Source organism: Scyliorhinus canicula, chromosome 2 (assembly GCF_902713615.1).
Source record: "Scyliorhinus canicula chromosome 2, sScyCan1.1, whole genome shotgun sequence".
Lineage (NCBI taxonomy): Eukaryota > Metazoa > Chordata > Chondrichthyes > Carcharhiniformes > Scyliorhinidae > Scyliorhinus > Scyliorhinus canicula.
The window spans coordinates 232709595-232734551 of NC_052147.1; the positions used below are offsets into that span (position 1 = coordinate 232709595).

At 45.9% G+C, this 24957-nt stretch overlaps 1 protein-coding gene across 2 annotated transcripts in view; it reads right to left on the minus strand.

Annotated features, from left to right (window-relative positions):
- slc12a8 (solute carrier family 12 member 8) overlaps positions 1 to 24957 on the minus strand; it is a 247400-nt gene that overhangs the window by 61126 nt on the left and 161317 nt on the right. For both annotated transcript variants that reach the window (XM_038789779.1, XM_038789780.1), the window contains exons 6-8: positions 19440 to 19553; positions 14628 to 14715; positions 422 to 509 (exon numbers count right to left, since the gene is read on the minus strand). In XM_038789779.1, the coding sequence (XP_038645707.1) occupies positions 422 to 509; positions 14628 to 14715; positions 19440 to 19553 (290 nt within the window). The remainder of the gene's footprint in view (positions 1 to 421; positions 510 to 14627; positions 14716 to 19439; positions 19554 to 24957) is intronic.

Below are 24957 nucleotides of genomic sequence, written 5' to 3' on the forward strand. Positions count from 1 at the left end.
TAAAGGCAAGTTGTTGTTGTTTTTAAAACTGTACGGATATAATTTGGGACCTTAATGTGCAATTCGGCAGTTGCCTAGGAAGTCATGCTGACAGGACATTCGTAGGCTAGAGGTTGATGGAATCCACTGGCAGGACGTTCAATAGCTAGATAATACCGTGCTCATTTTGTAATGTATTAACTTGCTTAATTGAATCTAGAATAGTAAGGAAATTGAAGCACAAACCAGAATGATGGACAGCTGACGTAATCATTTCATTTACACTGATAGAATCAGTAGCCAGTAATAGCTGACGTGATTGAGAAATTGCTTTACAGAATCGAGCATTAAGAATGTATTCTAATATCATTGCATTATTCAGTTATCAGATGAAACTTTTGAAGCAGGAAGCTAGACTAAGTGAAATGACATACGTATTTACCTTTTCAGCTATCATGAAATCATATCTGAGTGCCTCCCTTGTACAAACAGCTCCCAGCAAAAAAACAAACACCAAATACAGGAACCACCTGCAATGAAGAAAATTTAGTGTACAAGTTACTTATTTTTCCTTTCACCGCTTAATTAGGTTGCCTTTTTAAAAAAAGTTATAATTCAATGCAACATCTGTTCAATATTAATTTGAACACACAAACTGATCAGTTCACTTGAGTATTCATTTTATCTGATGTCATAATTATTAAATCAAGGACTACATTTGCATCTATGCACTCAATCTATGATGTAATATTTTGTACATGTCTCCAATTCTACTTTACCGTCAGAAGTATACAGAACGTCAGATTTTTTTTCATTCGTGGATAATTGCCTCTTGCCTGAGTGAATGGTTAGGCTATTTCAGATTCAACCACCTTGATATGGATCTGGAGCCACATGCTGGCCAGACAGACCGGGTGAGAATGGCAGATTTCCTCTCCCAAAGGACATTAATGAACGAGATGGGTTTTTACGGCAGTCAACAATGGCCACCATTAGACTTTTAATTCCAGATATGTATTGGACCACCAACTGTCATTGTGTGGTTCGAACCGGGTTCCGTCACTGCCTCCCACAACTGATAGAATAGTTGCTGAAAAGACTGAACTGTTTGAGAGCTGATAGGCTTTCTGTACATCAATGTATTTTTGCCACCAGAGGTACTGATGAGTTTGATAAAGGTGAGTATGTGGGGTGTGTGTTTGGACTCCCAGGGAACACATCCCCACCATATCCGAGCGGCGCGCTAGGGTTTTACGCTGTAATGAGTGTTAATTGGCAGTAGGCAGCATTTCTGCCCCTCGCTCAGAGGGGGGGGAAGTCCCACCTTGGAGGCCTGCCAGATATTGGAAGGCACTAACTATTATGGTGTGGGAGGCGAGGCTGCCAATTTATCGACAGCAAGCTCCCACAAACAGCAATGTGTTAATTTGAATTATCTCTCCAAGTTCTGCCTTGGAGAGCTGCCAACCAATCTGATTGGCCAACAAGGGCCCTCAAGGGAAGGAGAGCCTCGGAACCTCCGCACAGGAGACTCTGGGGGTGTCCAGCACATCTGAACCATTAGAATGTATTTTAGTGAGGTTCCTGGTCTTCCATGGTGGGATTCTTGTCAGGCCACCAGCGAGGGACCTGGAAAAATCCGATAATGTGATCTCGCCGATGAGAATCGTGTTTCCTGACTTCGACAGTATTTCCCGTCTGTGTCGCCGTACTCCCACCACATGGGCTCGAAATTCCGCCCATGGTCTCTAGTTATCCAAGGAGGAGAAATGGCAACATTGATGTATCAAGTTATAATGGATTAATACAAATGTTGCTGACCTTCAAGAATAAAAGTGTTACTGTTTGTAATATCTATCCCTGACAGGAACACAGACTGATTTTAATATCCTGTTTATTCTGGCAAGTTTGTGTTGGTGAGAATCCAGCACTGACTGCAGTTTGCAACTTAGTGGACACCTTGCCAAATCCCATACTCCAGTCACACTGGAGGTTCAGGTTTTGAGAGAAGGTATAATGTACATGAATGTTCTCCCATCCACCAGTAGATCGAACATCAGTAGAAATGTAAGTCTTGTGCAGCATAAATGGCACAACTCGCTCAAGCCAATATTCCTCCTGCTGTCTGGCATTTATACACGATTAATTTCCATTTCGTAGTCTGAAAGTCAGCCTTAGGACATGAGTTTTACCTTTAAGCCTTTAAAATCTCCACAGGTCTGAACTTTAAGAAGTATGGGACTGCTACTGGCAAACCTGTTTTATTTTGAGCACAAGGTCACACAACACTGGGCTGCAACTAGAGGGAATGGTGACATCCGATTGAAATTTTTGTAGCCCGCTGGAGTTGGCAGGATGATGGGTGGGTACGGAGAATTGCACGGCATGCCCACGTCCCAGACTCCTGGTGGTAGCAAAACTGTGAGCAGTTACGTCAGTAGCAGGAAGGTAGCATTGAGGGAACCTCACCTATTAGCAGCAGGACACTCACTGAAATGCTTAATTCCCCACTTGCATTTAATTTAAATGCAAGTTGACAAAATGTAATCCTCCCGCCTCAAATTTAGGGAAACTCACATGTACCTCTCGTGCTTTCAGTGAAAAGTTGCCAACTTATATGTGGCTTCCTTAACTCATTTCGAGGACACTGAGTCACAGGGCACTGGATTGGCAGGAACTTCAGAAGCACTGGGCCAGCATTTAAAGGGGCAGTGCACAACTAAGGTGCAGTGATGCCATCCCTTAAATCTGCATCACAAATCTGAGTGCTCAAGGGCAGGACACTTTGGAAGCTGCCTGCAAGGAATGGGAAGTGTAGTGGCAATATGGGAATCATCCACCCTTTCCTTCACCTTCGCACTGCAGAGGATGTGCAGGTTGGACTGTGACGTCTCAAGCCTGCTGACATGACGCTGGAGAAACCTTCTCCCTGGATTTTGACATGTTTTTGTGTGTGGGAGCAAAGGAAATTCAGTCGCTGGATGTTTAAACTGCAAGACAATTCACAAGTCTAACACTGGGCTGGCTGCCCTTGAATTATAGTACCAGCTCCTGCATGGCCATCAGATGATGCGGGCTCCCCGATGTCAGAGCCACACCCTCTGCCACATGAACCAGCGGCAGGCCCGCTTCACATGTGCTGCCACATAACCAGGTTCAGTCACCTTCCATGGACTCGTGCCAGACCCCCGACAACCATCGGGCCTGCTGCCAGGTGCCACGGCAACAGGACTAAATCCAGCCCATAATATCCGATAAACTTGATTCTCGTGGTGGTGTTACAGATGCCTGGTCAGCTCTCAACAGTGGCTTAGAGTCTGGACCAGAAACATTTTTTTATAAATTTAGATTACCCAATTTTTTTTTCCCAATTAAGAGGCAGTTTAGCATGGCCAATCCACCTACCCTGCACATAGATCATAGATCATAGAATTTACAGTGCAGAAAGAGGCCATTGGCCCATCGGGTCTGCACCGGCTCTTGGAAAGAGCACCCTACCCAAGGTCAACACCTCCACCCTATCCCCATAAACCAGTAACCCCACCCAACACTAAGGGCAATTTTTGGACACTAAGGGCAATTTAGCATGGCCAATCCACCTAACCTACACATCTTTGGACTGTGGGAGGAAACCGGAGCACCCGTAGGAAACCCACGCACACAGGGAGGATGTGCAGACTCCGCACAGACAGTGACCCAAGCCGGAATCGAACCTGGGACCCTGGAGCTGTGAAGCCATTGTGCTGTCCACAATGCTACCGTGCTGCCCTTTGGGATGTGGGGGTGAAACCCACGAGACATGGGGATAATGTGCAAACTCCACACAGACAGTGACCCAGGGCCGGGATCGAACCTGGGACCCTGGAGCTGTGAAGCCATTGTGCTGTCCACAATGCTACCGTGCTGCCCTTTGGGATGTGGGGGTGAAACCCACGAGACATGGGGACAATGTGCAAACTCCACACAGACAGTGACCCAGGGCCGGGATCGAACCCGGGTCCTCAGCGCCATAGGCAGCTGATCTAACCATTGTGCCATCCTGGACAACTTTTGTTTAATAAATTCAGAGTACCCAATTCATTTTTTCCAATTAAGGGGCAATTTAGAGTATTCAATCCACCTACCCTGCACATCTTTGGGTTGTGGGGGCGAAACCCACACAAACACGGGGAGAATGTGCAAACTCCACACGGACAGTGACCCAGAGCCAGGATCAAACCTGGGGCAGGACGCCATCAGTCAGGTATCACCCCTGGATTGGGTGGGTGGGGGGGGGGGCTCAGTGCCTACAGGTCCTACAGGCCATCCGCCAAATCAATAACGGGGCAACGACAGCTGCTGCCTGTCTGTCCCACCAAACGCTTCCAGGACAGAGCTTGCTCATGGTTATATGCTAAAGGTTACAGGTTCGAGGCAGCACCTCCTGGGCAGGGGCTGCCGCACACCCTGCAGACCATAGGGACCTAGAGGGGTAAGCCAGTGATGGCCCACGGTAAACAGACGTCGCTGGTCATTCGAGGAGATGACGAACAGCATGTGCCACAGGAGGCTCCATCTCATAATGGAGGCGGTGCGGTATCAGTGCCATGCACTTGGGGACTTGGAGGAGGACGCCCGCTCCCGGTGGCTGTGAAGGTCACCGTAGCCCTGAACATTTATATAATGGGTTCATTGCAGGGCTCAAATGTGGACTTGTGCGGCATTTCACAAGCTACAGCTCACAAGTGCATCCGTGTGGTCACAGATGCCCAATATACCTGTGCAGCTGACTATATCATCTATGAGCTGGACCAAACCCATGAAGATGCCCAGCAGCAGGATTCTCTACCATCGCCAGGATGACCAGGCCAATGGGGTCATTGATGGCACCCACGTTGCCTTGCACACACTGGGACATCAGGGAGGGCCCTTCATTAACTGGATGGCAGTCCTCCTGGTCACGCTGCCCGAACCGACGGCCACTGCCTCCCAGGCGACATTGGCGACCCTGTGAGCTGGCCGTCCGTCCCTTCCGGGGAAAATTCTGTCCCGCGTCACCACCACAGATTCCAGCAGCCTGACCAGGTCGGCAGCCCCAAAGCAGGTGGAGCAGGTCCATGTGGTGGCATGGCTGTGTAACAGCTGGAGTGTGTTCAAAGGGGTGTTTATGAGGTGCTCCCCCTTGTTAGCAGGATGTTGCCAGGTGCGGTCCAGGTGAATCAGCAGGCGGAACAGCCATTTCCACGGTGAAACCCGTGGGGATTATTTCCAGCATTAAGTGCGGTTAAATACGAGCCGCGGTCTCACTAGCTTGGCCGTAAGAAAGCATCCAGGAAGTTGCACGCGATATGGCACTTAGAATTTCTCCCATTACATCACACCCTAGATTTAATTTTTTGGCTGTAATAAGTCTATGTGAATAACATTATTATTATTATTGTTATTATTAAGTTTACAATCATCAGTGTCACAAGTAGGATTACATTACCACCGCAATGAAGTTACTGTGAAAATCCCCGAATCGCCACATTCTGGCGCCTGTTCGGGTACACGGAGGGAGAATTCAGAATATCCAATTCACCTGACAGCATGTCTTTCAGGACTTGTGGAAGGAAACCAGAGGACCCGGAGGAAACCCACGCAGACACGGGGAGAACGTGCAGACTCCGTACAGACAGTGACCCAAGCCAGGAATGGAACCTCGGACCCTGATGCTATGAAGCAACAGTGCTAACCTCTGTGCTACTGTGCTGCCCAATCTTTTGGATGAAGTCATAACAGATATGGGCAGAATGCCAAACTGACCAAGATTCAATTCAAAACAGACACTAGGGCCCCCTGGGCCACAGGGCCTGTTTCATAACAGCAGAGGCAGCCCATCATTGGCTGTAGGCAGGATCTTCTAATGGCACCGCTGTCAATTGGGTTTTCCGGCCGGAAACCCCATGGTGGGGATTTTACTGTTGGAGTGATCAGAAGATTCCTCTGGCGAGGACGGCTGGACAATTCCAGCTAAGTGCTGTGCAGAGTCTGCACGTTCTCCCCATGTCGAGTTTCCTCCGGGTGTTCAGGTTTCCTCCCACAGTCCAAAGATGCGCAGGGTTAGGTGGATTGGCTATGCTAAATTGCCCTTCGTGTCCACAAAAGGTTAGGTGGGGTTACGGGGATAGGGTGGATGTGTGGGGATAGGGTGGAGATGTGGCCTTAGGTAGGGTGCTCTTTCGAAGAGCCGGTGCAGACTCGATGGGCCGAATGGCCTCCTTCTGCACTGTAAATTATATGGTTCCATGAAGTAATTAATCTTACTCAGAGCCCACAGGGGTAACTGCCTTGGCATATATAATAGGCTGGATTCTCCGCCGCATGGGGAAGTCTGCTACCAGTGGCGGGTGGCGCACAATGCAGCATCAGGCAGAAAACGGGATTGGCGCCTGTACCCCACTGGCACAGGATCGAGGTTCATGCCCAGCACCAGCGGTAGACCTTGCAGTGGGCAAGTGGGGTTACTCTTAAAAGGAGTTGTCCCCAAAGTCCATCAGAGGGCCACTGCATCAGTGACTTTGAAGTAGTCAGCTGTGAAACTAACCAAATGTTTATAAAATCTAGATATGATTGACAGCTCATGGACCACATCAAAGGGAGTTAAGTGTTTTCTGTTACTTTTGCAGCTGACAAATTCAAAATCACTCAGGCGTGAAGGGAGACCAATGGAACAATGGCAATAGCTGGATGTGTGTGGAAGCTGTCAATCACAGCCTAATAAAATCAATATCGACCAGAAATGAACGAATGGAATGCAGAGGGAATCAAACCCAGCTGACTTTGGGGCAGCAGGGTAGCATGGTGGTTAGCATAAATGCTTCACAGCTCCAGGGTCCCAGGTTCGATTCCCGGCTGGGTCACTGTCTGTGTGGAGTCTGCACGTCCTCCCCCTGTGTGCGTGGGTTTCCTCCGGGTGCTCCGGTTTCCTCCCACAGTCCAAAGATGTGCGGATTAGGTGGATTGGCCATGCTAAATTGCCCGTAGTGTCCTAATAAAAAAGTAAGGTTAAGTGGGGGTTGTTGGGTTACGGGTATAGGGTGGATACGTGGGTTTGAGTAGGGTGATCATGGCTCGGCACAACATTGAGGGCCGAAGGGCCTGTTCTGTGCTGTACTGTTCTATGTTCTATGACTGTTTTTCTCTTTCTAGGAATGACACGGTGCTGTTCCCTCTGCCTGAGCCAGCAGCTGTATTGTCCAGGGGAGTTTTAAAGCAGTAATCTTTTTCACTGCCTCCGTCTGGACTGCTCTCTAGTTTCCAGACAGGGGGGGCTTCTCTTCTGGGGGGCTTCCAGTCAGGCATGAGGTGGAACATCTGGGGGCTAAATGGACCGGTCAATAGGTCCCAGGTTTTTGCACACCTGAGGGGTTTGAGAGCGGAGGTGATTTTTGTACAGGAGATACATCTCTGGGTGAAAGGTCAGGTAAGGTTGAGGGAAGGATGGGTGGGGTAAATATTTCACTCGGGGTTTGATTCAAAGTCAAGGGGGTGGTCATTTTGTTGAACAATAGGATGGGGTTTATGGGGGCCAGGGAAGTGAGGGACCCAGGGGGAAGGAATGTGATAGTGAGTGGGGTGCTGGAGGTGATGCAGGTGGTGCTAGTCAACGTACGCCTAACTGGGACGATGCTGGGTTTGTAAAAGGGTTATTGGGAGTGATCCCAGACTTGGATATGCCCCAACTGATTATGAGCGGAGATTTTAATTGTGTGATGGAACTGAAGGTGGACAGGTCGAGCCCCAAGTCAAGGGGAAGGTAAGGTTGAGGATGGCGAGGGAGTTGGGAGGGTGTATGGAGCATATGGGAATGGTCGTTCTGTGGAGGTTCAGGTGAGTCAGGTTCTTTGTGGTGAGTCAGGTGGTGCTGATGGGGTGGTGGGGGCGGAGTTTGCGGGAATTGTGATTTTGGATTATGCGCAGCATTGGCTAGAGGCGAGGCTTAGCTCGGGGCAGGTGCAGAGGCCGGGATGGAGCTTAGACTCGGGTCGCATGGTGGATAAGGTGTTTTGTGAAAAGGGGAGACTGGCGATCGGGAATTATGTGGGACTTAATCAGAATGAGGAGGTGTCGGCAACCACATTCTGGGAGACTTTGAAGGTGGTGGCTCGAGGGGAGACTATCTCATCCACGGTTCAGAGAAATAGGATGTGGAGGGAGGTGAATGGGCGGCTGCTGGACGAGATAGTTGAGGTGGACAGGAGATACTCGGGAGCTCCCACGAAGGAGTTGTCGACGGAGATGAAAAGGTTGCAGGGACAGTTTGATAGGTTAATGATCGGCAAAATGGTGGGAGGGTGAGGGGGGTGCAGTATGAGTATGGAGAGAAGGCGAGCCACATGTTGGCCCACCAGCTGCAGTGGCAGGTGGCGTTCAGGGAAATTCTAAGGGTGCGGACAGAGAAGGGGGAGGTGGTATTAGAGCCGGGGAGGATAAACAAGATGGTCAGGGAGTATTATGAGAAGTTGAATAAGGCCGAGCAGGGCGAAGAGGAAATGAAAATGAAATGAAATGAAAATCGCTTATTGTCACGAGTAGGCTTCAATGAAGTTACTGTGAAAAGCCCCTAGTCGCCACATTCCGGCGCCTGTCCGGGGAGGCTGGTACGGGAATCGAACCGTGCTGCTGGCCTGCTTGGTCTGCTTTAAAAGCCAGCGATTTAGCCTGGTGAGCTAAACCAACCCCTGCTCTCCACCCTGCTCCCCCAACCAGCTGTATATATCTCCAATTCTACCCTCCCCCAACTCATCTGGGAGCAGCGGTTGCTTCAACAGCGTGTACTCTGGCAGATTGGGGAACATCCTCCACTCTTTCCGCGCAAAGTCCGGCACCTGCCTATACCTAAACTCACTGCTCCAGGGGGGAGAGGAATAGGGGGCATTTTTTGGACGAGTTGGAGTTCCCAGAGTTGGAGGAAGAGAAGAGGCAAGCATTGGAGGGGCCACTGGAGCTGAGGGAGGTGATAGACAATATCAGGAAAATGCAGTCGGGGTAGGCCCCGGGGAATGGATGGCTTTCCTGTGAAGTTTTATGAGTTGGCACTTTACTTGCTGGGGATGTTTAGTGAGGCGGTGGAGACGGGGGGGGGGGGGGGGGGGGGGGGGGGGGGGGGTGGTGACACTGTTTCTATGGATGCAGAGAAGGCCTTTGATCAGGTAGAGTGGTGGTACCTGTTTGAAATTCTGGGAAGGTTTGGGCCGAAGATTGTGTCGTGGGTAGATCTGTTGTATGTGTCCTCGGTGGCAAGCTTGCGCACGAACAAGATGAGCTTACCAGGTTTTGAATTGTACAGGGGAACGAGGCTGGGGTGCCTGATTTCGCCGCCGTCGTTCGTGTTGGCAATGAACACTTGCCGATGACCCTTCAGGGTCTGCCGAGTGGTGAAGGATTGTGAGGGGGGCAGGGAGCACCTGGTGACGTTGTACGTGGATGACCTGTTGTTTGTGTCGGACTTGCTGTAGAGTATGGGCAGGATCTGTTGGAGAGGGCCTTTTCTGGGTATCAAAGAATCACAGAAAAATATAGTGCAGTAAAGGCCCTTCAGCCCATCAAGTCTGCACCGACACATGAAAGGCACCTGATCTGCCAATCCTAATCCCATTTGCCAGAACTTGGCCCATAGCCTCGAGTGCTCATACAGGTACTTTTTAAAGGATGTAAGGCAACCTGTCTCTACCATCCTCCCAGACTGTCACCACCCTCTGGGTAAAAAGGTTTTTCCTCAAATCCCCCCTGAACCTCTCGCCCCTCACCTTGAACTTGTATCCCCTTGTAGCTGACCCTTCAACTAAGGGGAACAGCTGTTCCCTATCCACCCTGTCCATGTCCCTCATGATCTTGTACACCTCGATCAGGTTGCCCCTCAGTTTTCTCTGCTCCAGCGAAAACAACCCAAGCCTATCCAACCTCTCTTCATAACTAAAACGTTTCATCCCAGGCAACATCCTGATGAAACGCCTCTGCACCCGCTCCAGTGCAATCACATCCTTCCTATAATGTGGCGACCGGAACTGCACACAGTACGCCAGCTGTGGCCTCACCAATGTTCCCTATAACTCCAACATGACTTCTTTACTTTTGTAACCTATGCCACGATTAATAAAGGCAAGTGTCCCAAATGCATTTTTCACCCTATTAACCTGCCTTCTGCCTTCAGAGATCTATTTACAAACGCCAAGGTCCGTTTGTTCCTCAGGACTTCCCAGTGTGGTGCCATTTATTGAATATTTCCTTGCCAAATTGCTCCTTCCAAAGTGTAACACCTCACACTTTTCAGGATTAAATTCAATCTGCCACTTCTCTGCCCATTTGACCATTCCGTCTATATCTTCCTGCAATCCAAGACTCTCAAGCCAGGGGGTGATGGATGGCAAATGGAGGAAGGCAGGGTTTGAGAGGGTTAGGGACTTGTTCTCGGAGGGGACGTTTGTGGGATTGGACGAGCTGTGGGAGAGGTTTGAGCTGCCAAGGAGCAGTGAGTTTAGGTATAGGCAGGTGCCGGACTTTGCGCGGAAAGAGTGGAGGATGTTCCCCAATCTGCCAGAGTACACGCTGTTGAAGCAACCGCTGCTCCCAGATGAGTTGGGGGAGGGTAGAATTGGAGATATATACAGCTGGTTGGGGGAGCAGGGTGGGGCACAAGTAGTGAGGTACAAGAGTAAATGGGAGGAGGAGTTGGGGAGGGGAATAGGTTGGGGACTGTGGTGCGAAGCAATGAGGCGGGTGAACACAACCTCCTCCTGCATGAGGATGAGCTTGATTCAGTTTAAGGTGGTGCATAGGGTACACATGATTTGAGCTAGGATGAGTGGGTTCATCCAGGGGGTGGCCGACAGGTGTGAGATGTATGGGCGGGGGCCAGCGTATCATGCGCACATGTTTTGGTGCTGCGAGAAGCTGGAAAGACTCTGGGAGGCAGTGTTTGGGATGCCATCTAACATAGTGCTGGTGGAGGTCAAGCCAGACCCTATGTTGGCGCTTTTTGGGGTAACGGAAGTGCCGGAGCTTCTGGAGGGGAAGGGGGCCGATGTTGTGGCCTTCGCCTGTCTGATTGTCCGGCGAAGGATCTTGTTAAATTGGAGGTTGGCTGCACCGTCGGGGATCGCAGCCTGGCTGGGGGATTTGTGCGACTTTCTCCTGTTGGAGAAATTCAGGTTCGAGTTGAGGGTGTCAGAGGAGGGCTTTATAGTACGGTGGGGGTTGTTAATGATGCTATTTCAGGCGATGTTCATAGTTGGGGATGGTGGGGATAAAAGGGGAAACATTGGTCTGTGATTTTATGGACTGTGTATTTTATATTTTGCTGTTGTTACATGTGTTGGAAAAAATACTTTTAGGAAAAAACATTACTATAGCTTCTGGTGTGAGAGGGACATTGCCCAGGTACAGTGCCAGAGGCAATGCCAGAGGGCAGTGCCATGGTACTGCCTGGGAATGTCCCTCTCTCCCCCCACAAGGGCTATGCTTAACCGTGCGCTCTTGGCGAGTTCCATTCGCCTGGCTCACGTTTTTAAAAAGCAGTTGTAAACCTCATTGCGTTGTCGAGGGGGTTGAAATAAGGTTGCCGACTTTCCTGGGCAGACATCACGTCGAAGTGAATCGGAAAACAAGATCTATAGATCTCTCATATGCAGCATATAATCAATCACATTTCTCCCTCTCTTTAACTCTGAAGACCTGCTGAGGTTTTCCACCACATTTTTTTTATTATGGTGGATGAATTGAGTTTTGCTGCTACCACAAGGATTGTGCAGCTACACCTTCTTTGTGAACTAAACCATGCCTCAAGGTGTCCTGGAAACATCCAAAGTGCATTGACACCAATTGGATCTGATCATCATCCGACCTGACTCTCTGAACAGTATTCTCAATAGTGCTGATTGAGATACAGATCACTCATTGTTATGCACCAGGGTGAGGATGCAACCCAGCTTTTGCATTCAAAGCAGATATGCTGTCTTTTTATCATCATCAACTATACTGCCTACTGGATAAAATCCAACAGTTCTGTGGCTCAATTGAACAGGCACTCTCCAACATTCCTACACAGCAGCGCATAAGCAAAATGGAATGTACTTCAAGACGCCATCTACAAAACCACACTCTCAACATATGGGAAGGATGAGTGGAAAAGTGCTGACTGGTTTGAGGCTAACATCATTGTGATGGAACCTGCTATTGAAACCCGGTGGTCCACTCTCATTAATTACAACAGAATGAGAAAACTCTGACTGCACAAAGAGCCACTCGAAGCAAAGTCTAACGGCAAGGCAGTAAACCAATGACTACTGGTTACAACTCTGCTAGAATATTCAGATGTCCCTCTGACAGGTAATGTCAAGAACATGTATGAAGGGGTTCAAAAGGAAACCGATCCATCAGCAAAGAAAACAGTTCCGTTGAAAACAAAGGTAGGGATCACCCACTGCAATAAACTGTTGCATTGGCGTAACACTATTTTGAGTTGTACTCTAAGGAGACCACTGTCACCGAAGAAGTTCAAGACACCATACAGCCTGCCTCACATGGCAGAGTTGGATATCAAACCCACAGTCGAAGAGTTTAGCAAAGCTATTGATTCTCTTGAAAAGGGAAGAGTTCCAGCTTTTGATGTAATATTGCCTGAACTTATCAAGCACGGATAGTCAGCATTCCTGCAGTGTCTGTACAAACTCCTCTGTCTCTGCTTGAGGGAGACAAATATCATGACCCTGTACAAGAGCAAGGACAACTGCAGTGATTGTAACAATCATTGCAATTGTCTGCTGAGTATAACAAAGTAATTTCCCATGGTGTGCTGGTCAGACTACAGATTCTGGCTGAACATATCTATCCTGAATCTCAGTGTGGTTTTAGAACTGGAAGATCTACCATTGACATGATCTTCTCCATGTGGCAGCTATAAGAGAAATGTTGTGAACAAAGGAGGCCACTACATATTGCCTAAGAGATCTGACCACATGAGCAGAGGTAGTCTATTTAAGTTGCTGGAGAATTCTGGCTGCCCACCAAAGCTGCTCAGTGTGATTTCCTCCTTCCATGAAAACATCATGTGGAAGGTCAGATGTGAACGGGCAACATCCAAACCTTTAAGATCTGCAGTGGGGTCAAACAGGGTTGTGTTCTGGCACTGACATACTTTGGCATATTCTTCTCTTTCCTGCTGGTGTGACTTCAGATCATCTACAGAGAATATCTACTGAACTGACAGAATGCTGTTCAGCCTTGCTCAGCAGAGATTCAATACAAAGATGAGTTACTCTATGCTGACGATCCCACACCAATATCCTGTACTGAGGAACTCCTGCAGCAGCAAATGGAGGGACCCTCTCATGCCTGAAAATAGGTTTGTTTGGCCATCAGCATCAAGAGGACAAACGTCATGAAGTTGGATGTTGCCATACCACCATCTATCAGCATTAATAATTTGACACTGAAAATTGTTGGTAAGTTCACATATCTAGGCTCAGGGGCTGACTTAGCACAGTGGGCTAAACAGCTGGCTTGTAATGCAGAAGAAGGCCAGCAGCGCGGGTTCAATTCCCGTACTGGCCTCCCCAAACAGGCGCCGGAATGTGGCGACTCGGGGATTTTCACAGTAACTTCATTGAAGCCTACTTGTGACAATAAGCGATTATTATTATTAGGCTCTGCAATCACCAGCAATCTGTCACTTGATGCTGAAATCAACACATGGATCGCAAAAGCTGCAGCTGTTATGTCCAAGCGGAGTAAGCGGTGGAACAAAAACAACGTGATTAAGAACACCAAACTGTGAGTCTACCAAACTTGAACACTTAGTAGTAATACCTGGACAATATATGCTGGGCAGTAGAAAAGGTTGAACATTTGCTGTTTCAGACATATTCTCAGCATCACTTGGCAGGACAAGATCACCAATTCAGAGGTCCTGGAGCATGCTAATTTCATCAACATACAATCATTACTAAACCAACAACATCTACGCTGGCTCGGCCATGTTCATAATGGTGTATACCCAAAGACCTTCTACACAGTGTATTGACCATAGGGCCAGGTCCTCCTGGGTCTCCATGCCTCAACTTCAAGGATGCCTGCAAGAGAGATATGAAGATGGCTTCAACTGGGAGATAATAACGGACAGCCATGACCCTTGGAAGCTGACAGTTTGGAAGTGCATTGAAAGAGGCCAGCAGAAACAAAAAGCTCAGCTAGCTTAGAAGGGGGTCCTGAGAAAATAGAGGCCAGTGAATTGTACACCCTTTCAGCTCACTGTCTTCCTCTGCAGCAAATGCGGCAGAGACTGCCACGCCAGAGACTGCCACGCCAGAGACTGCCACGCCAGAGACTGCCACGCCAGAGACTGCCATGCCAGAGACTGCCATGCCAGAGACTGCCACGCCAGAGGACACTCCTAAGCCACACCAGCTGATGCTTATCACAGAGTTGACACAAACCATTGACTTTCAAGACAGAAGGCTGCCACCATAATCTGCCAATGCTGTGTATTTGAAAAACCATCTCAGATATTTAATTCATCCCCATAGTGTGGCCACAAATGCTGATTAGATTTTAAAACACAGCGATCACAACCATGAACATGACTCAAGTGCATGTAGCAGTGTACATTAACTATAATCATTAGGACTTACGAGACACCCACAGCCGCTAGTGACCCCAGTGGGATGTTGGATGCAGGTTTCTGGAGGTCTCCACTCATGTTAAATCCTGCCATCACACCTGAAGATAACAGAAATGAAAGTAATATCTCATTCCCAAATTTGTGTATCACCCTTTACATTCAGTTGCCTCACAGTGTAATGACTGCTATTTTGAAAGCAAATTAGGAGCTACTCACATCATGTGCAGCTGTTAATATAACTACTACAGAATTCATAACCCCTCATATAAACAATATGTTTTCCACAGTCCTCTGAGCCTCAGTCAATATTGAAGAGATCTTCTTGAAGTCATCATAATATAAACAGATTACAATATACACATGCCAAACACACACACAAACAAAAAAACAAATATACACCAACAAATACTTACATACATGCATAATGCGAGATGTTCTTTATGGCCTTTCTGCCTAAATTATGTTGGATGAACACAAGTTTTGAAGTAAACGCTACAATAAATACAATATAAATATACATACAAAAATGTGTGAAGAAGATTAAAAGAAATATCTCTGAAATGAAAATAAACAAGGTCCTTCTTGAATGCGCTGGAAATATGCAGTCAACAGCCTTGAGAATTATCTGCTATGACTAGGTAAGACATGTTGTGGTAACCAGGCATTCAAGGCAAAGATAAAGAAAAATCCTTCTACATTTTTTGGACGAAATGCTAGAAGGCAAGAAATTATTTTATTCCCCCAGTCCTAACACATTGACTACCACCGCATTCACTAATGAAAAATAATACATGATTACAAGTTGTGATAATTGACAATTGCCACCTTAGCTATTGGAAGTAACTGAATTTCTGTAAAAGTTTTTCCTTTCATTCCATAAAGCAACTCAGTAACATCCACTACAAACAAACACATATAATTAGGAGTTGAAACTGTCTTTGCCAGTGGTGTCACATTAGCTCATAGGAAATCAACAGTCTTTCAACACTGAAATTGAGAAGCGAGGCTGCTTCCATAGTGATCCCACGGCCTGAAAGATGAGAAGACTGCCAGAGAAATTGAGAGGACATGTATAACTTTGTAAATCATGTTGCTGGATTGCAGGGTTTCATGTCAAAAGATTAGTTAAAACTTTGGCAGCATGTCCTTGATTTGCATTGATAAGGGATCCTTTTGCATGCAAATCGAAGGTCTACAAATATCCTTGCAAAAGCTACAACTGAACCCCATATACAAAAAAGGGTAAAGAGTTTCTGTTTTCTCCTACCTGAAATTGGGCTTGACATGTACAGAAAATGGGGAAAAAGCAAGGCTGCAGAGAGAGAAATTTGGACGGGTGATGACAATGGCAAGCTCAAATTCTCTTGCCTGCCAGAATGGAAGCTGGCTACACCTTCCTTCTACATGTAAGTACAGATTGAGATATGGGTCTGGCAAGCTCATATCCCTAATTACTGTTGCTGTCTCTGCCAACCAAAGGACTTCCAGGAGAAAGGTGATGGTAAGCCCTGAAGCAGCTTGATGTCCATGAAGTCAGTGCATAGAGAAAAGAGTGGAGAGAACTATAGAGTCATAGAAGCATGGAATGGTAACTGTGCGGAGGAAGGCATTCACTCTGTCATGCAAACAAGGAAAAAGTACAGTCTCATTGTTCAATATGCTGTAATTGTAAACGGTAGATAAAGCAAAGTTGTTCCAATTAGCTGATGGTACAATGATTAGGGGATGCAGATTTAAGGTTTTGAGGTTTTACAGTTTAAGGGGGATCTGAGGAAGAACCTTTTTATGTAGCAAGTGGCAATGACCTGGAGCTTGCTGGCTGTGAGGGTGATGAAAGTGGGGACAATGGCTTCAAAAGGAAATTGGATGAGAATTTGAGGGAAATAAACTCTCAGGTCCTCAGGGAAAGAATGGGGAATGGGGCTGACTGGATTGCTTTTGTTGACTTCTATCCTTATTAATAACCACAATGTGCTAGTGTGTTCCGTGTATTGGACAAATATTGGACAACAAGTATTTAGTATAATCACAGTTTGTTTTTGAATTTAGGATTAGTTTTACACTTAATAAATTACACGCTACTACTCATTAGACTATATCTAGCAGTTTAAACGATCTTTACTTAACTTCCAAGTGACCGGCTTTGTGCAGGTTAGATAAGGCCTTTATCTAGTTCCTCACGTGTGGCGGCTAGAGATTGGCCTGTTCGTCTAGGCTGAGTGTCGTCTTTCAGGTGGAGATCGCGGGTCCATGAACTTGGCTGGTCGATGTGCTGCAGTTGGGTGACAGAAGCCAGTCCCCCAAAAGAGACAGAATGTTGGTTGCGCAGTTCTTCTTATCCTCTGATCTTTCGCGTTCTTTTGGGCGGTCTCAGGTAGGGATCCAATGGATCAATAGGATTTTGATCACCCTAATCAATCCTGGCCAATTAGGGGCGGGTACCTTGATGGCTGGTCAGGTCCTAGTCGATCATGGCCATTAGTGTCCAAGGCACGTAGGCACTCCCAAATAAGGCAAGCAGGCGTCCCCGAGTCTGCTACTTATGGTAAGTTTTAATCTGAAGCCCATTGTCCCGGGAAGACCTGTGAGTGGCCTCTAGCAGGTGTGAGTTTCTGTATAAGTCTGAGTTGTTGTTTGCAATATACACAAATTGTGTCCTGTCTGTGAACCAACTTGACCACAATTTCCATCGTCCTTTGCGGGCGCCCATTTTAGATGGCCACAATTTATAGAGAGTTGACATAGATTTGATGGACCGAATGGCCTTCCTTTGAGCCATGATGATTATGAAAAGGGTGAACTTGAGAAACCATGTTCACTTGTGGGTGACTCCAGAATAAGAGAACATAAATATAAGGTAGTGACTAAGATTAAAAATAGGTATGGAGGTGATGACAATGTGCAGATCGCTGCCACATGGAATGGTTGAAGCAGGTAACACTGATGCATTTAAGGAGAGATTTGATACAAACATGAGATAAACGGAATGGAGGGATACAGGACTAAAGTGTTTAAAGTCTAGTGAAATCAGGAGCAATCAAAGTTGAACGAAGTAAAGAATCAGCACATAATTTTTACACTAGAATCCCATCTAGAAGGTATCTTATTATTCCACTTTAATTCAGAGTGCAGTCCATGACTGAATTTGCATTTAGAAAGTAACCTGTTCTGAAATACTCGTCCAGATGGTAATCTGTGATTGGACTCTATTTATAGAAAGCTGCTCGTTGACCTCTAATTCCAAGGTTAACACAGGGTTTCCCAAACTTTTCTAGGCACAGAACTCTTTTGACCTCAGAAGAATACGGACAAAGCCCCTAAAAAACATTCTTATTATGTTGAAGAGTGCAAGCACACAAAATTGATTATTTTTGTGCAATAGGTACGAAATACAAAAATAAATTTACAAACGTATTTTCTAGTTCTCATATGTGTACATTTGTTATAATTAAAATGTCCTCTTACTCAACCAAGTACTGTTTTTTACTCAACCAAGTACTTAAGTGCTGTACTCCTTTTGTCATTTTTATTGGGAGGAATGTTGATTCTCCTTTTGCTCAGAAATTCATTTCATATTAGAAGTGCGGCTGGAGAATTGGATTGCCATATCAGATATACACACACAAGCACACACACACACAACTCTTCTCTCACACACACATACAGTCCCATCTCTCTCTCTCTCACTCTCACACACACAATTTCTCCATGGCTGTTCACCTCTCTCTCCTACACAGATGTCTCTGTCAAACACACACAAACACACCTGTCCCACTCACACACTCTCTTGCTTCTCCTTATGCACAAACACACACTCACACCTCTCCCCCACGCATCCCAAACACACTTTTCTCCCTCACACACAAAAACACCTCTCTTAATCACACATTCACATTCTCTCGTCTCCTCCTCATGCACAAACAGACACTCACGCACACTCACACTCTCACCTTTCCCTCTCACTCACGCACACACACATACTCTCCCATCTTCCTTTCACACACTAACAGACACATACACACTCACACTCTCACCCTCTCACACTCACACAATTCTCCCTTGGTCCATGGCCACTCACCTCTCTTTCGCACACAAACCTCTCTTTCTTACACATACCCACATTCTCCCATCTCTCTTTTTCACACATATACACCTCTCTCACACATACATACACATGCACTCTCACCTCTCCCTCCCTTGCACCACGGTCGTTTCCTACCCACACCCCGTGGCCACTGTCGCGCTCACTCTGCCATCCGCTCGCCTTCGCTTTCATCTTTGCCTGGGACTTTAGATACTCATGTTGCCGCTCTTTCCAGCTCATCCAATCAGAGGCCAGCCTCTCTGTGCATTTGCTGCTGATAGACTGATTGGTGTGCCTATCAGTAGTCAATGCAATGTGAGGACCACTTCTGATTACGAGATGCTGGAAGTACAGTGTTTGTCAAATTTACCACAGCCAGACCTACGGCGGAATCCTGGAGGACCCCAGCAGAACTCCATGGTTCCCAGTATGGGAAACGCTGGGTTAATACATTACTAGTTGACTTTTCGAGATAGCTTGTTACTAGATACCCATTCGAGAGGAAGCCTGTTTCTGCATTAAGGTCCCATTCAGGAGGAAGTCTATCACCCAACCGTCTTTCTCTGGAGTATTATACTAGGGGACAGAGTATGTATTCCTGCAATGACTTAACTGGTTGTTAGCGAGTACCTCAGCATCTCCTACTGCACCAATATTGTACATATAAATTAGCACATCTGGTGCAAAGTTGTGAGAAATGCAAACAAACAACATTCAAATATGAATATATTATCTTACCAGTGGCAGTAGGAAAGAAGACACCAAACACCGTGAAGAAATTTTCTTCTGGACTGTAATCTGGGAATGTGTTGTTCCCAAGCAGTTCTTCAGTGTATCCCACAAATCCAAAATCTAAGGAGTAAAATGGGAAATGCATTTTTATTTTATCTTTTCTGAAAATTATGAAATTAAAAGTAAATCCTGAGTCTTTAGCTGTTTTAAGGATTTATCATACAATGGAAGATCCCACATTTTTAAGTAATGCTAGGGAACCTGAAGAAACGATAAAACCCAGTGTCACAGATCCCTAACAGTTTTAACTAGCTAAGCAAGCCATGAGTTACCACGTCATGAAAAGCCCTGGTTTCAACCGCTTGTGTGCTTGTGTATTTCAGCTGGTTTAAACATCAGGATACCACAGTTGAAGTTAGCACCCTGTGTTAGGAAGAAGATAACTTCTGGCTGCTGGTTACTGTCATGTCCTCATAGAATCATAGAATTTACGTGCAGAAAGAAGCCATTCAGCCTATTGAGTCTGCACCGGCACTCGGAAAGAGCACCCTCCACCCCATAACACCACCCAACCTTTTTGGACACTAATGGCAATTTAGCGTGTGACCAATCCACCTAACCTGCACATCTTTGGGCTGTGGGAGGAAACCGGAGCATCCGGAGGAAACCCACGCACACACGGGGAGAATATGCAGGCTCCGCACAGACAGTGACCCAAGCCGGGAATCGAACTTGGGACCCTGGAGCTGTGAAGCAACTGTGCTAACCACTGTGCTACCGTGCTGTCCTCTGCTGGGTTAACAAAGACTCAGGCCTAGCAATGAGCTAGGAACGAGCAAGGCCTAGCAAGATCCAGGCTATGGTTTAATCGCCTTCAAGCACTCAATCTAATTTTCAAGGCTCACACCTGAATTTTTGGTTTCCAGGACAATCTGGTCCACGTAAAACCATATCCCAGCAAGTCAATATCTTCAGGAGAGAAGGGGGAGTGGGATGGTGGTGATGATAGTGGTGGTGGCGAATATCAGCAGAAAATAAATAACCATGATCGGTCCTAAAGAAACAACATTTATATTGGTTCTTCATCTGTATTCAAAATGTGTCAATTTATTTGAAAGGCTTGAAGAAATCGCTCGAGGAAAGGTTTCTTTTTAATTAGCAAGAATTCTCAAGTCTCATACTCAAGTCTCATACACATGAAGAAATGGGATCACAATGTAATTCAATGAGAATAATTCTCGTTAGCAAACACAACTGCAATATATTGAGAACTTGTAACCCATACATTGTATATGTCTTCACCCATATGTTGTATATATTATTAAACAGGCACTGATTAGACCAAAGAACCTCCTGGAAATTACCCGAGTCGCCAGCGGAAAGTCACATGGTCGTTGTTTAAAAACGTGAAGCTGGTGCAATGGCTGCTGAAGGGAAGTGAGGAGGTGAGCAGCCATCTTCATTTTCCAGCATGCAGCTCAAGAGCACCAGAGCTGCTGCCCCAGTGCTTGGGGGGAGGGGGACCCCTCAGGGTGGGTGGGTGGGTGGGGGGGGGGGGGCTTTGGACTTGGCCTGGTGCTGAAATGTTCCAGGTCGGGGGTCGCGCCTGGTCCGTGCTATGGGTCAGGTGCTTTGCGTCTGTGAGGCCTTCAAGCCAGCTTTAAATATAGTGGATACCCATAACAGGGGCAAGCTGCAGCCTGTCTGTCCCACCAAACATATCCAGGACAGAACCTAGCTGTGCCTTCAATGCTGAAATTGAATTTCACTCCCTTTGGCTGTGACCAGCCTCTAGCCGCACAGCTGAAGGCTATTGCAAATGATAAATTAGCCTTGTTAGTTGTGATAGCATGGCTTAGCATTCTCAAGGAAATTTTGACGCCTGAAAAGTGTGCCTGAAGTTTTGGAGCGTAAGCACCATAGAAGCAGCTGCCAATAATCAAACACTAAAGATCTGTGCTTCAGCATTGAGAATCCTCTCGTGAAAGGGGAAGTGTGTGGATCAGGGGAGGGCAGCGGAGCACGGCCTCCCTAATGTTCCCGGCAGAGGTCTGGGGGGAAACGCCAAGGCCGCCCAAAATTACACTTTGAGATGTTTCCATTGAATCACGCCCTTAATGTTTTGTAAAGACTCTAATAGCCTATTTCTCAAGTCTGATAAACATTTTCCTTCATTATAATGGAAACATCACACTTATTTGTAAAAATAACAATGTCAACTCCCACATATAATAATCATCACCACAAAATTCCCCTACTGTTTCCTTTCATTTGCTACCACTTTCATTTCTATTCTTCAGCTCCAGTAACTACTGGAAAGGCCTGTGGGTGAGAGACTGGAACATTCAGTGCTGTCAGGTGAGACATCAATATATTGCTCACAATCCTGCAGCCTGCTTACTGTTCTGACTTCCAGCTTGGACAAAAAAAGGATGGCTGTCATTGTAACTTCACCATGTGCTTCATAAGGAGATACAATGTGAAAATTATTGTGTTTTTATTCCTCAATAAAAGCCATTTATCTGATCATTAGCACATTGCTGGTTGTCGGAGCTTGCTATATATATGCAAATTAGCTGCCATATTTCCTACACCACAACGGTGACGACATTTTAAAAGTATTTCACTGACATCGGGAGGTTGTGAAAGGCACTGTATAAATGCAAGGATTTCTCAAGAGTGACAATGTCACTCAATCCATGTCACTGCAACAGTAGTGAACTCGCCAACATCGAGGGCATTTAAAAGTTTATTGGATAAGCATATGGATGATAAGGGCATAGTGTAGGTTAGATGGCCTTTAGTTTTTTCCATGTCGGTGCAACATCGAGGGCCGAAGGGCCTGTACTGCGCTGTATCGTTCTATGTTCTATGTCACTCAAACATCACTGTCACATTATAGCTACTCTTAGCTATTGTGTGCCGCAACCATAATTTTACTCGGTCAAAGGAATTGCTGTTTACTGCTCCACAAAATAGGCCACCACATTAGACTCAAATGTGTGGAAGAGATAGGAATATATTAAAATGGATTGTCAAATGGCTGGTCGATAGTCAATCGAGTGATGGTATGCGGGCATGTACCTGGTCAGCAGCCAGTTACCAATGGAATGCCAGATGGTTCTGCTTTGGGGTTGCTGTTGTTCCTCATTGTTACAACAAAAGCAAAAGAAGGATTATGTCCAAAGCGTGCATGTTTGCGAACAACACCAATTTGGGAGCAATGGAAAATTATGATATCAAAGCACGCATTCAAAAGAGCTTGTTCAGTTTGATCAGTGAGGGGGAAACTGGGTGGCAGATGTAATTCAATACCAGGAAATGTATGGTACTGAGGTACAAGTGCGGTTGGGCTGGATTATTTTCTATATAGGGAAAGACTTCACTGAGCAAGAGGGAGACTGTGGGATTTTAGCGGGCATGTCAATTAAACTGCCAAAACAATATTCCCAGGCTGTTTGGGGGTGAAGCATGCAATATAAAAATTCAGAGACATCATTTAAAGTTGCATTTAGCCCAGGTGAGACCACGTTTGGACTACTTTGTGCAGTTTTGTTGCTTCGATTCCTAAATTAGGAATTCATTATTGGACGGCGCTTGAAGGAGGGTGACATGGTTGATCCCAGACTAAGGGGCAATGTATAAAGAAAAGTTTTCACTTGAAAAGAGAAGGCTAAGAGAGACAAAGTTCCTGAAAAATTTGAACAAATTGGATCCACATAGGTTTTCTGCTGTATGTAAAACTTAAGCACAAGGCATCATATTTTTAAAATGTTAACAAAAGGGAACAGGAATCGCAGGAGGAAAGTTGTTTCAACCAAAATAAGGGGAAATATGTAGAACAGACTGGTTTCTCTCAGCAAATTTAATTCTAGATGATTAGAAATAGACCAAAGCAATAATGTGGACAGATGAACAACATGAGCTGAAGTTGGCCTCGTGCCTGAAATTACTGATATGTTAGTAATGGAATAATTGATCCTTTAAACACTTGGTGACATTTTTCATGCTCTAATTTATACTTTGTTCCTTACTCTGCATTTATCCAGCAGATTTATTTTAATTAATAATTACTGCTCAGGTTTAACATTCGTTCTGTCACTTGGAACAAGTGGTCATGGTGTGGAGAAAACTAACTCAAAGAATCTATAGAATAAAATATCATTACATAAGAAATTAAAATTCAGCAGACCAATGCTGTATGACCTATCTAGTTCTACATTGCTGAAGTCGTTCATTCTCCAACTGAGGTAACTCTGGACTTCAGTCATCAGATTGCAAAGCCACTTGTCAGATCATTGTTATACTGCTCTGATATACACTTGATTATATGAACTTCATAGCATTCGGGACTAAAGAGCGTTACTTTGCCATTGCTGCCTTTGTCAATATTGTTGGTGTTACTGACTGTAGCCAGGCATCCATCAATGCAGCTGCTTTGAACTTTGAAGTTAATGTTCAACTATGTGATTACAGACATGTCAGCCCAGATAGCCACAATTCATTTATCATGCCACTGGTAACGTTATCTTCGGCAAGAGGACTTAGTAAGTGTAAACAAAGTGAAGATGGATCCAAGGTTAAGAGACTATCCTGAAAATCCCTGGCTTAGACTTTAGTTTCTACCTACTGTCCTTCCCTCATACTCAGGTAACACCTAAGGCCATCGCCTACAACATTAGTGTATGACATAAAAGATAACTCCACATAATTGAACTTAAAAACTCACAGCTCCCCTATTAATTAGGATGAACGCTGTCTTTCGATAGTTTACAATGATCAGATAAAAACCCAATTTCTAGAGGCTTGTGAGTAGTCTACTGTGCATCATTGGGTCATAGGTGTATAGAGCACAGAAAAGGCACTTCGGCTCATTGAGTCAGCACTGGTCAAAAACAACCACCTGACTATTCTAACCCCATTTTCCAGCTCTTGGCCTTGTCTGCCTTGAAATCAAAGTGCACATCTAAATACTTCATATATGGAATGAGGGTCTCTGCTTCCATCACCCTTTCAGGCAGTGAGTCCAGACTATCACCACACTCTGGGTGAAAAGTTTTTTCCTCACATCCCCTCCAAACCTCCTTCCCCTAACTTAAATCTATGCCCCCTTGTCATTCATCCATCCACAAAGTGGAAAAGTTTTTTCCTGTCTATTTATGCCCCTGATAATTTTATACCTCTCAATCATGTCCCCACTCAGTCTCTTCTGCTCCAAGGAAAAGAACCACAGTCTATCCAATCTCTCTTCGTGGCTAAAAATCTCCAGCCCCGGCAACATCCTGGTAAATTTCTTCTGCACCTTTTCCAGTGCTACCACATCCCTCCGATAATGTGGATTCCAGAACTGCACACAATACTCTCGCTGTGACCTAACAAACATTTTATACAGTTCCAGTATAACCTCCGTGCTCTTTTTTTAAAAAATTTAGATTACCCACTTTTTCCAATTAAGGGGCAATTTAGCGTGGCCAATCCACCTACTCTGCACATTTTTGGGTTGTGGGGGCGAAACCCATGCAGA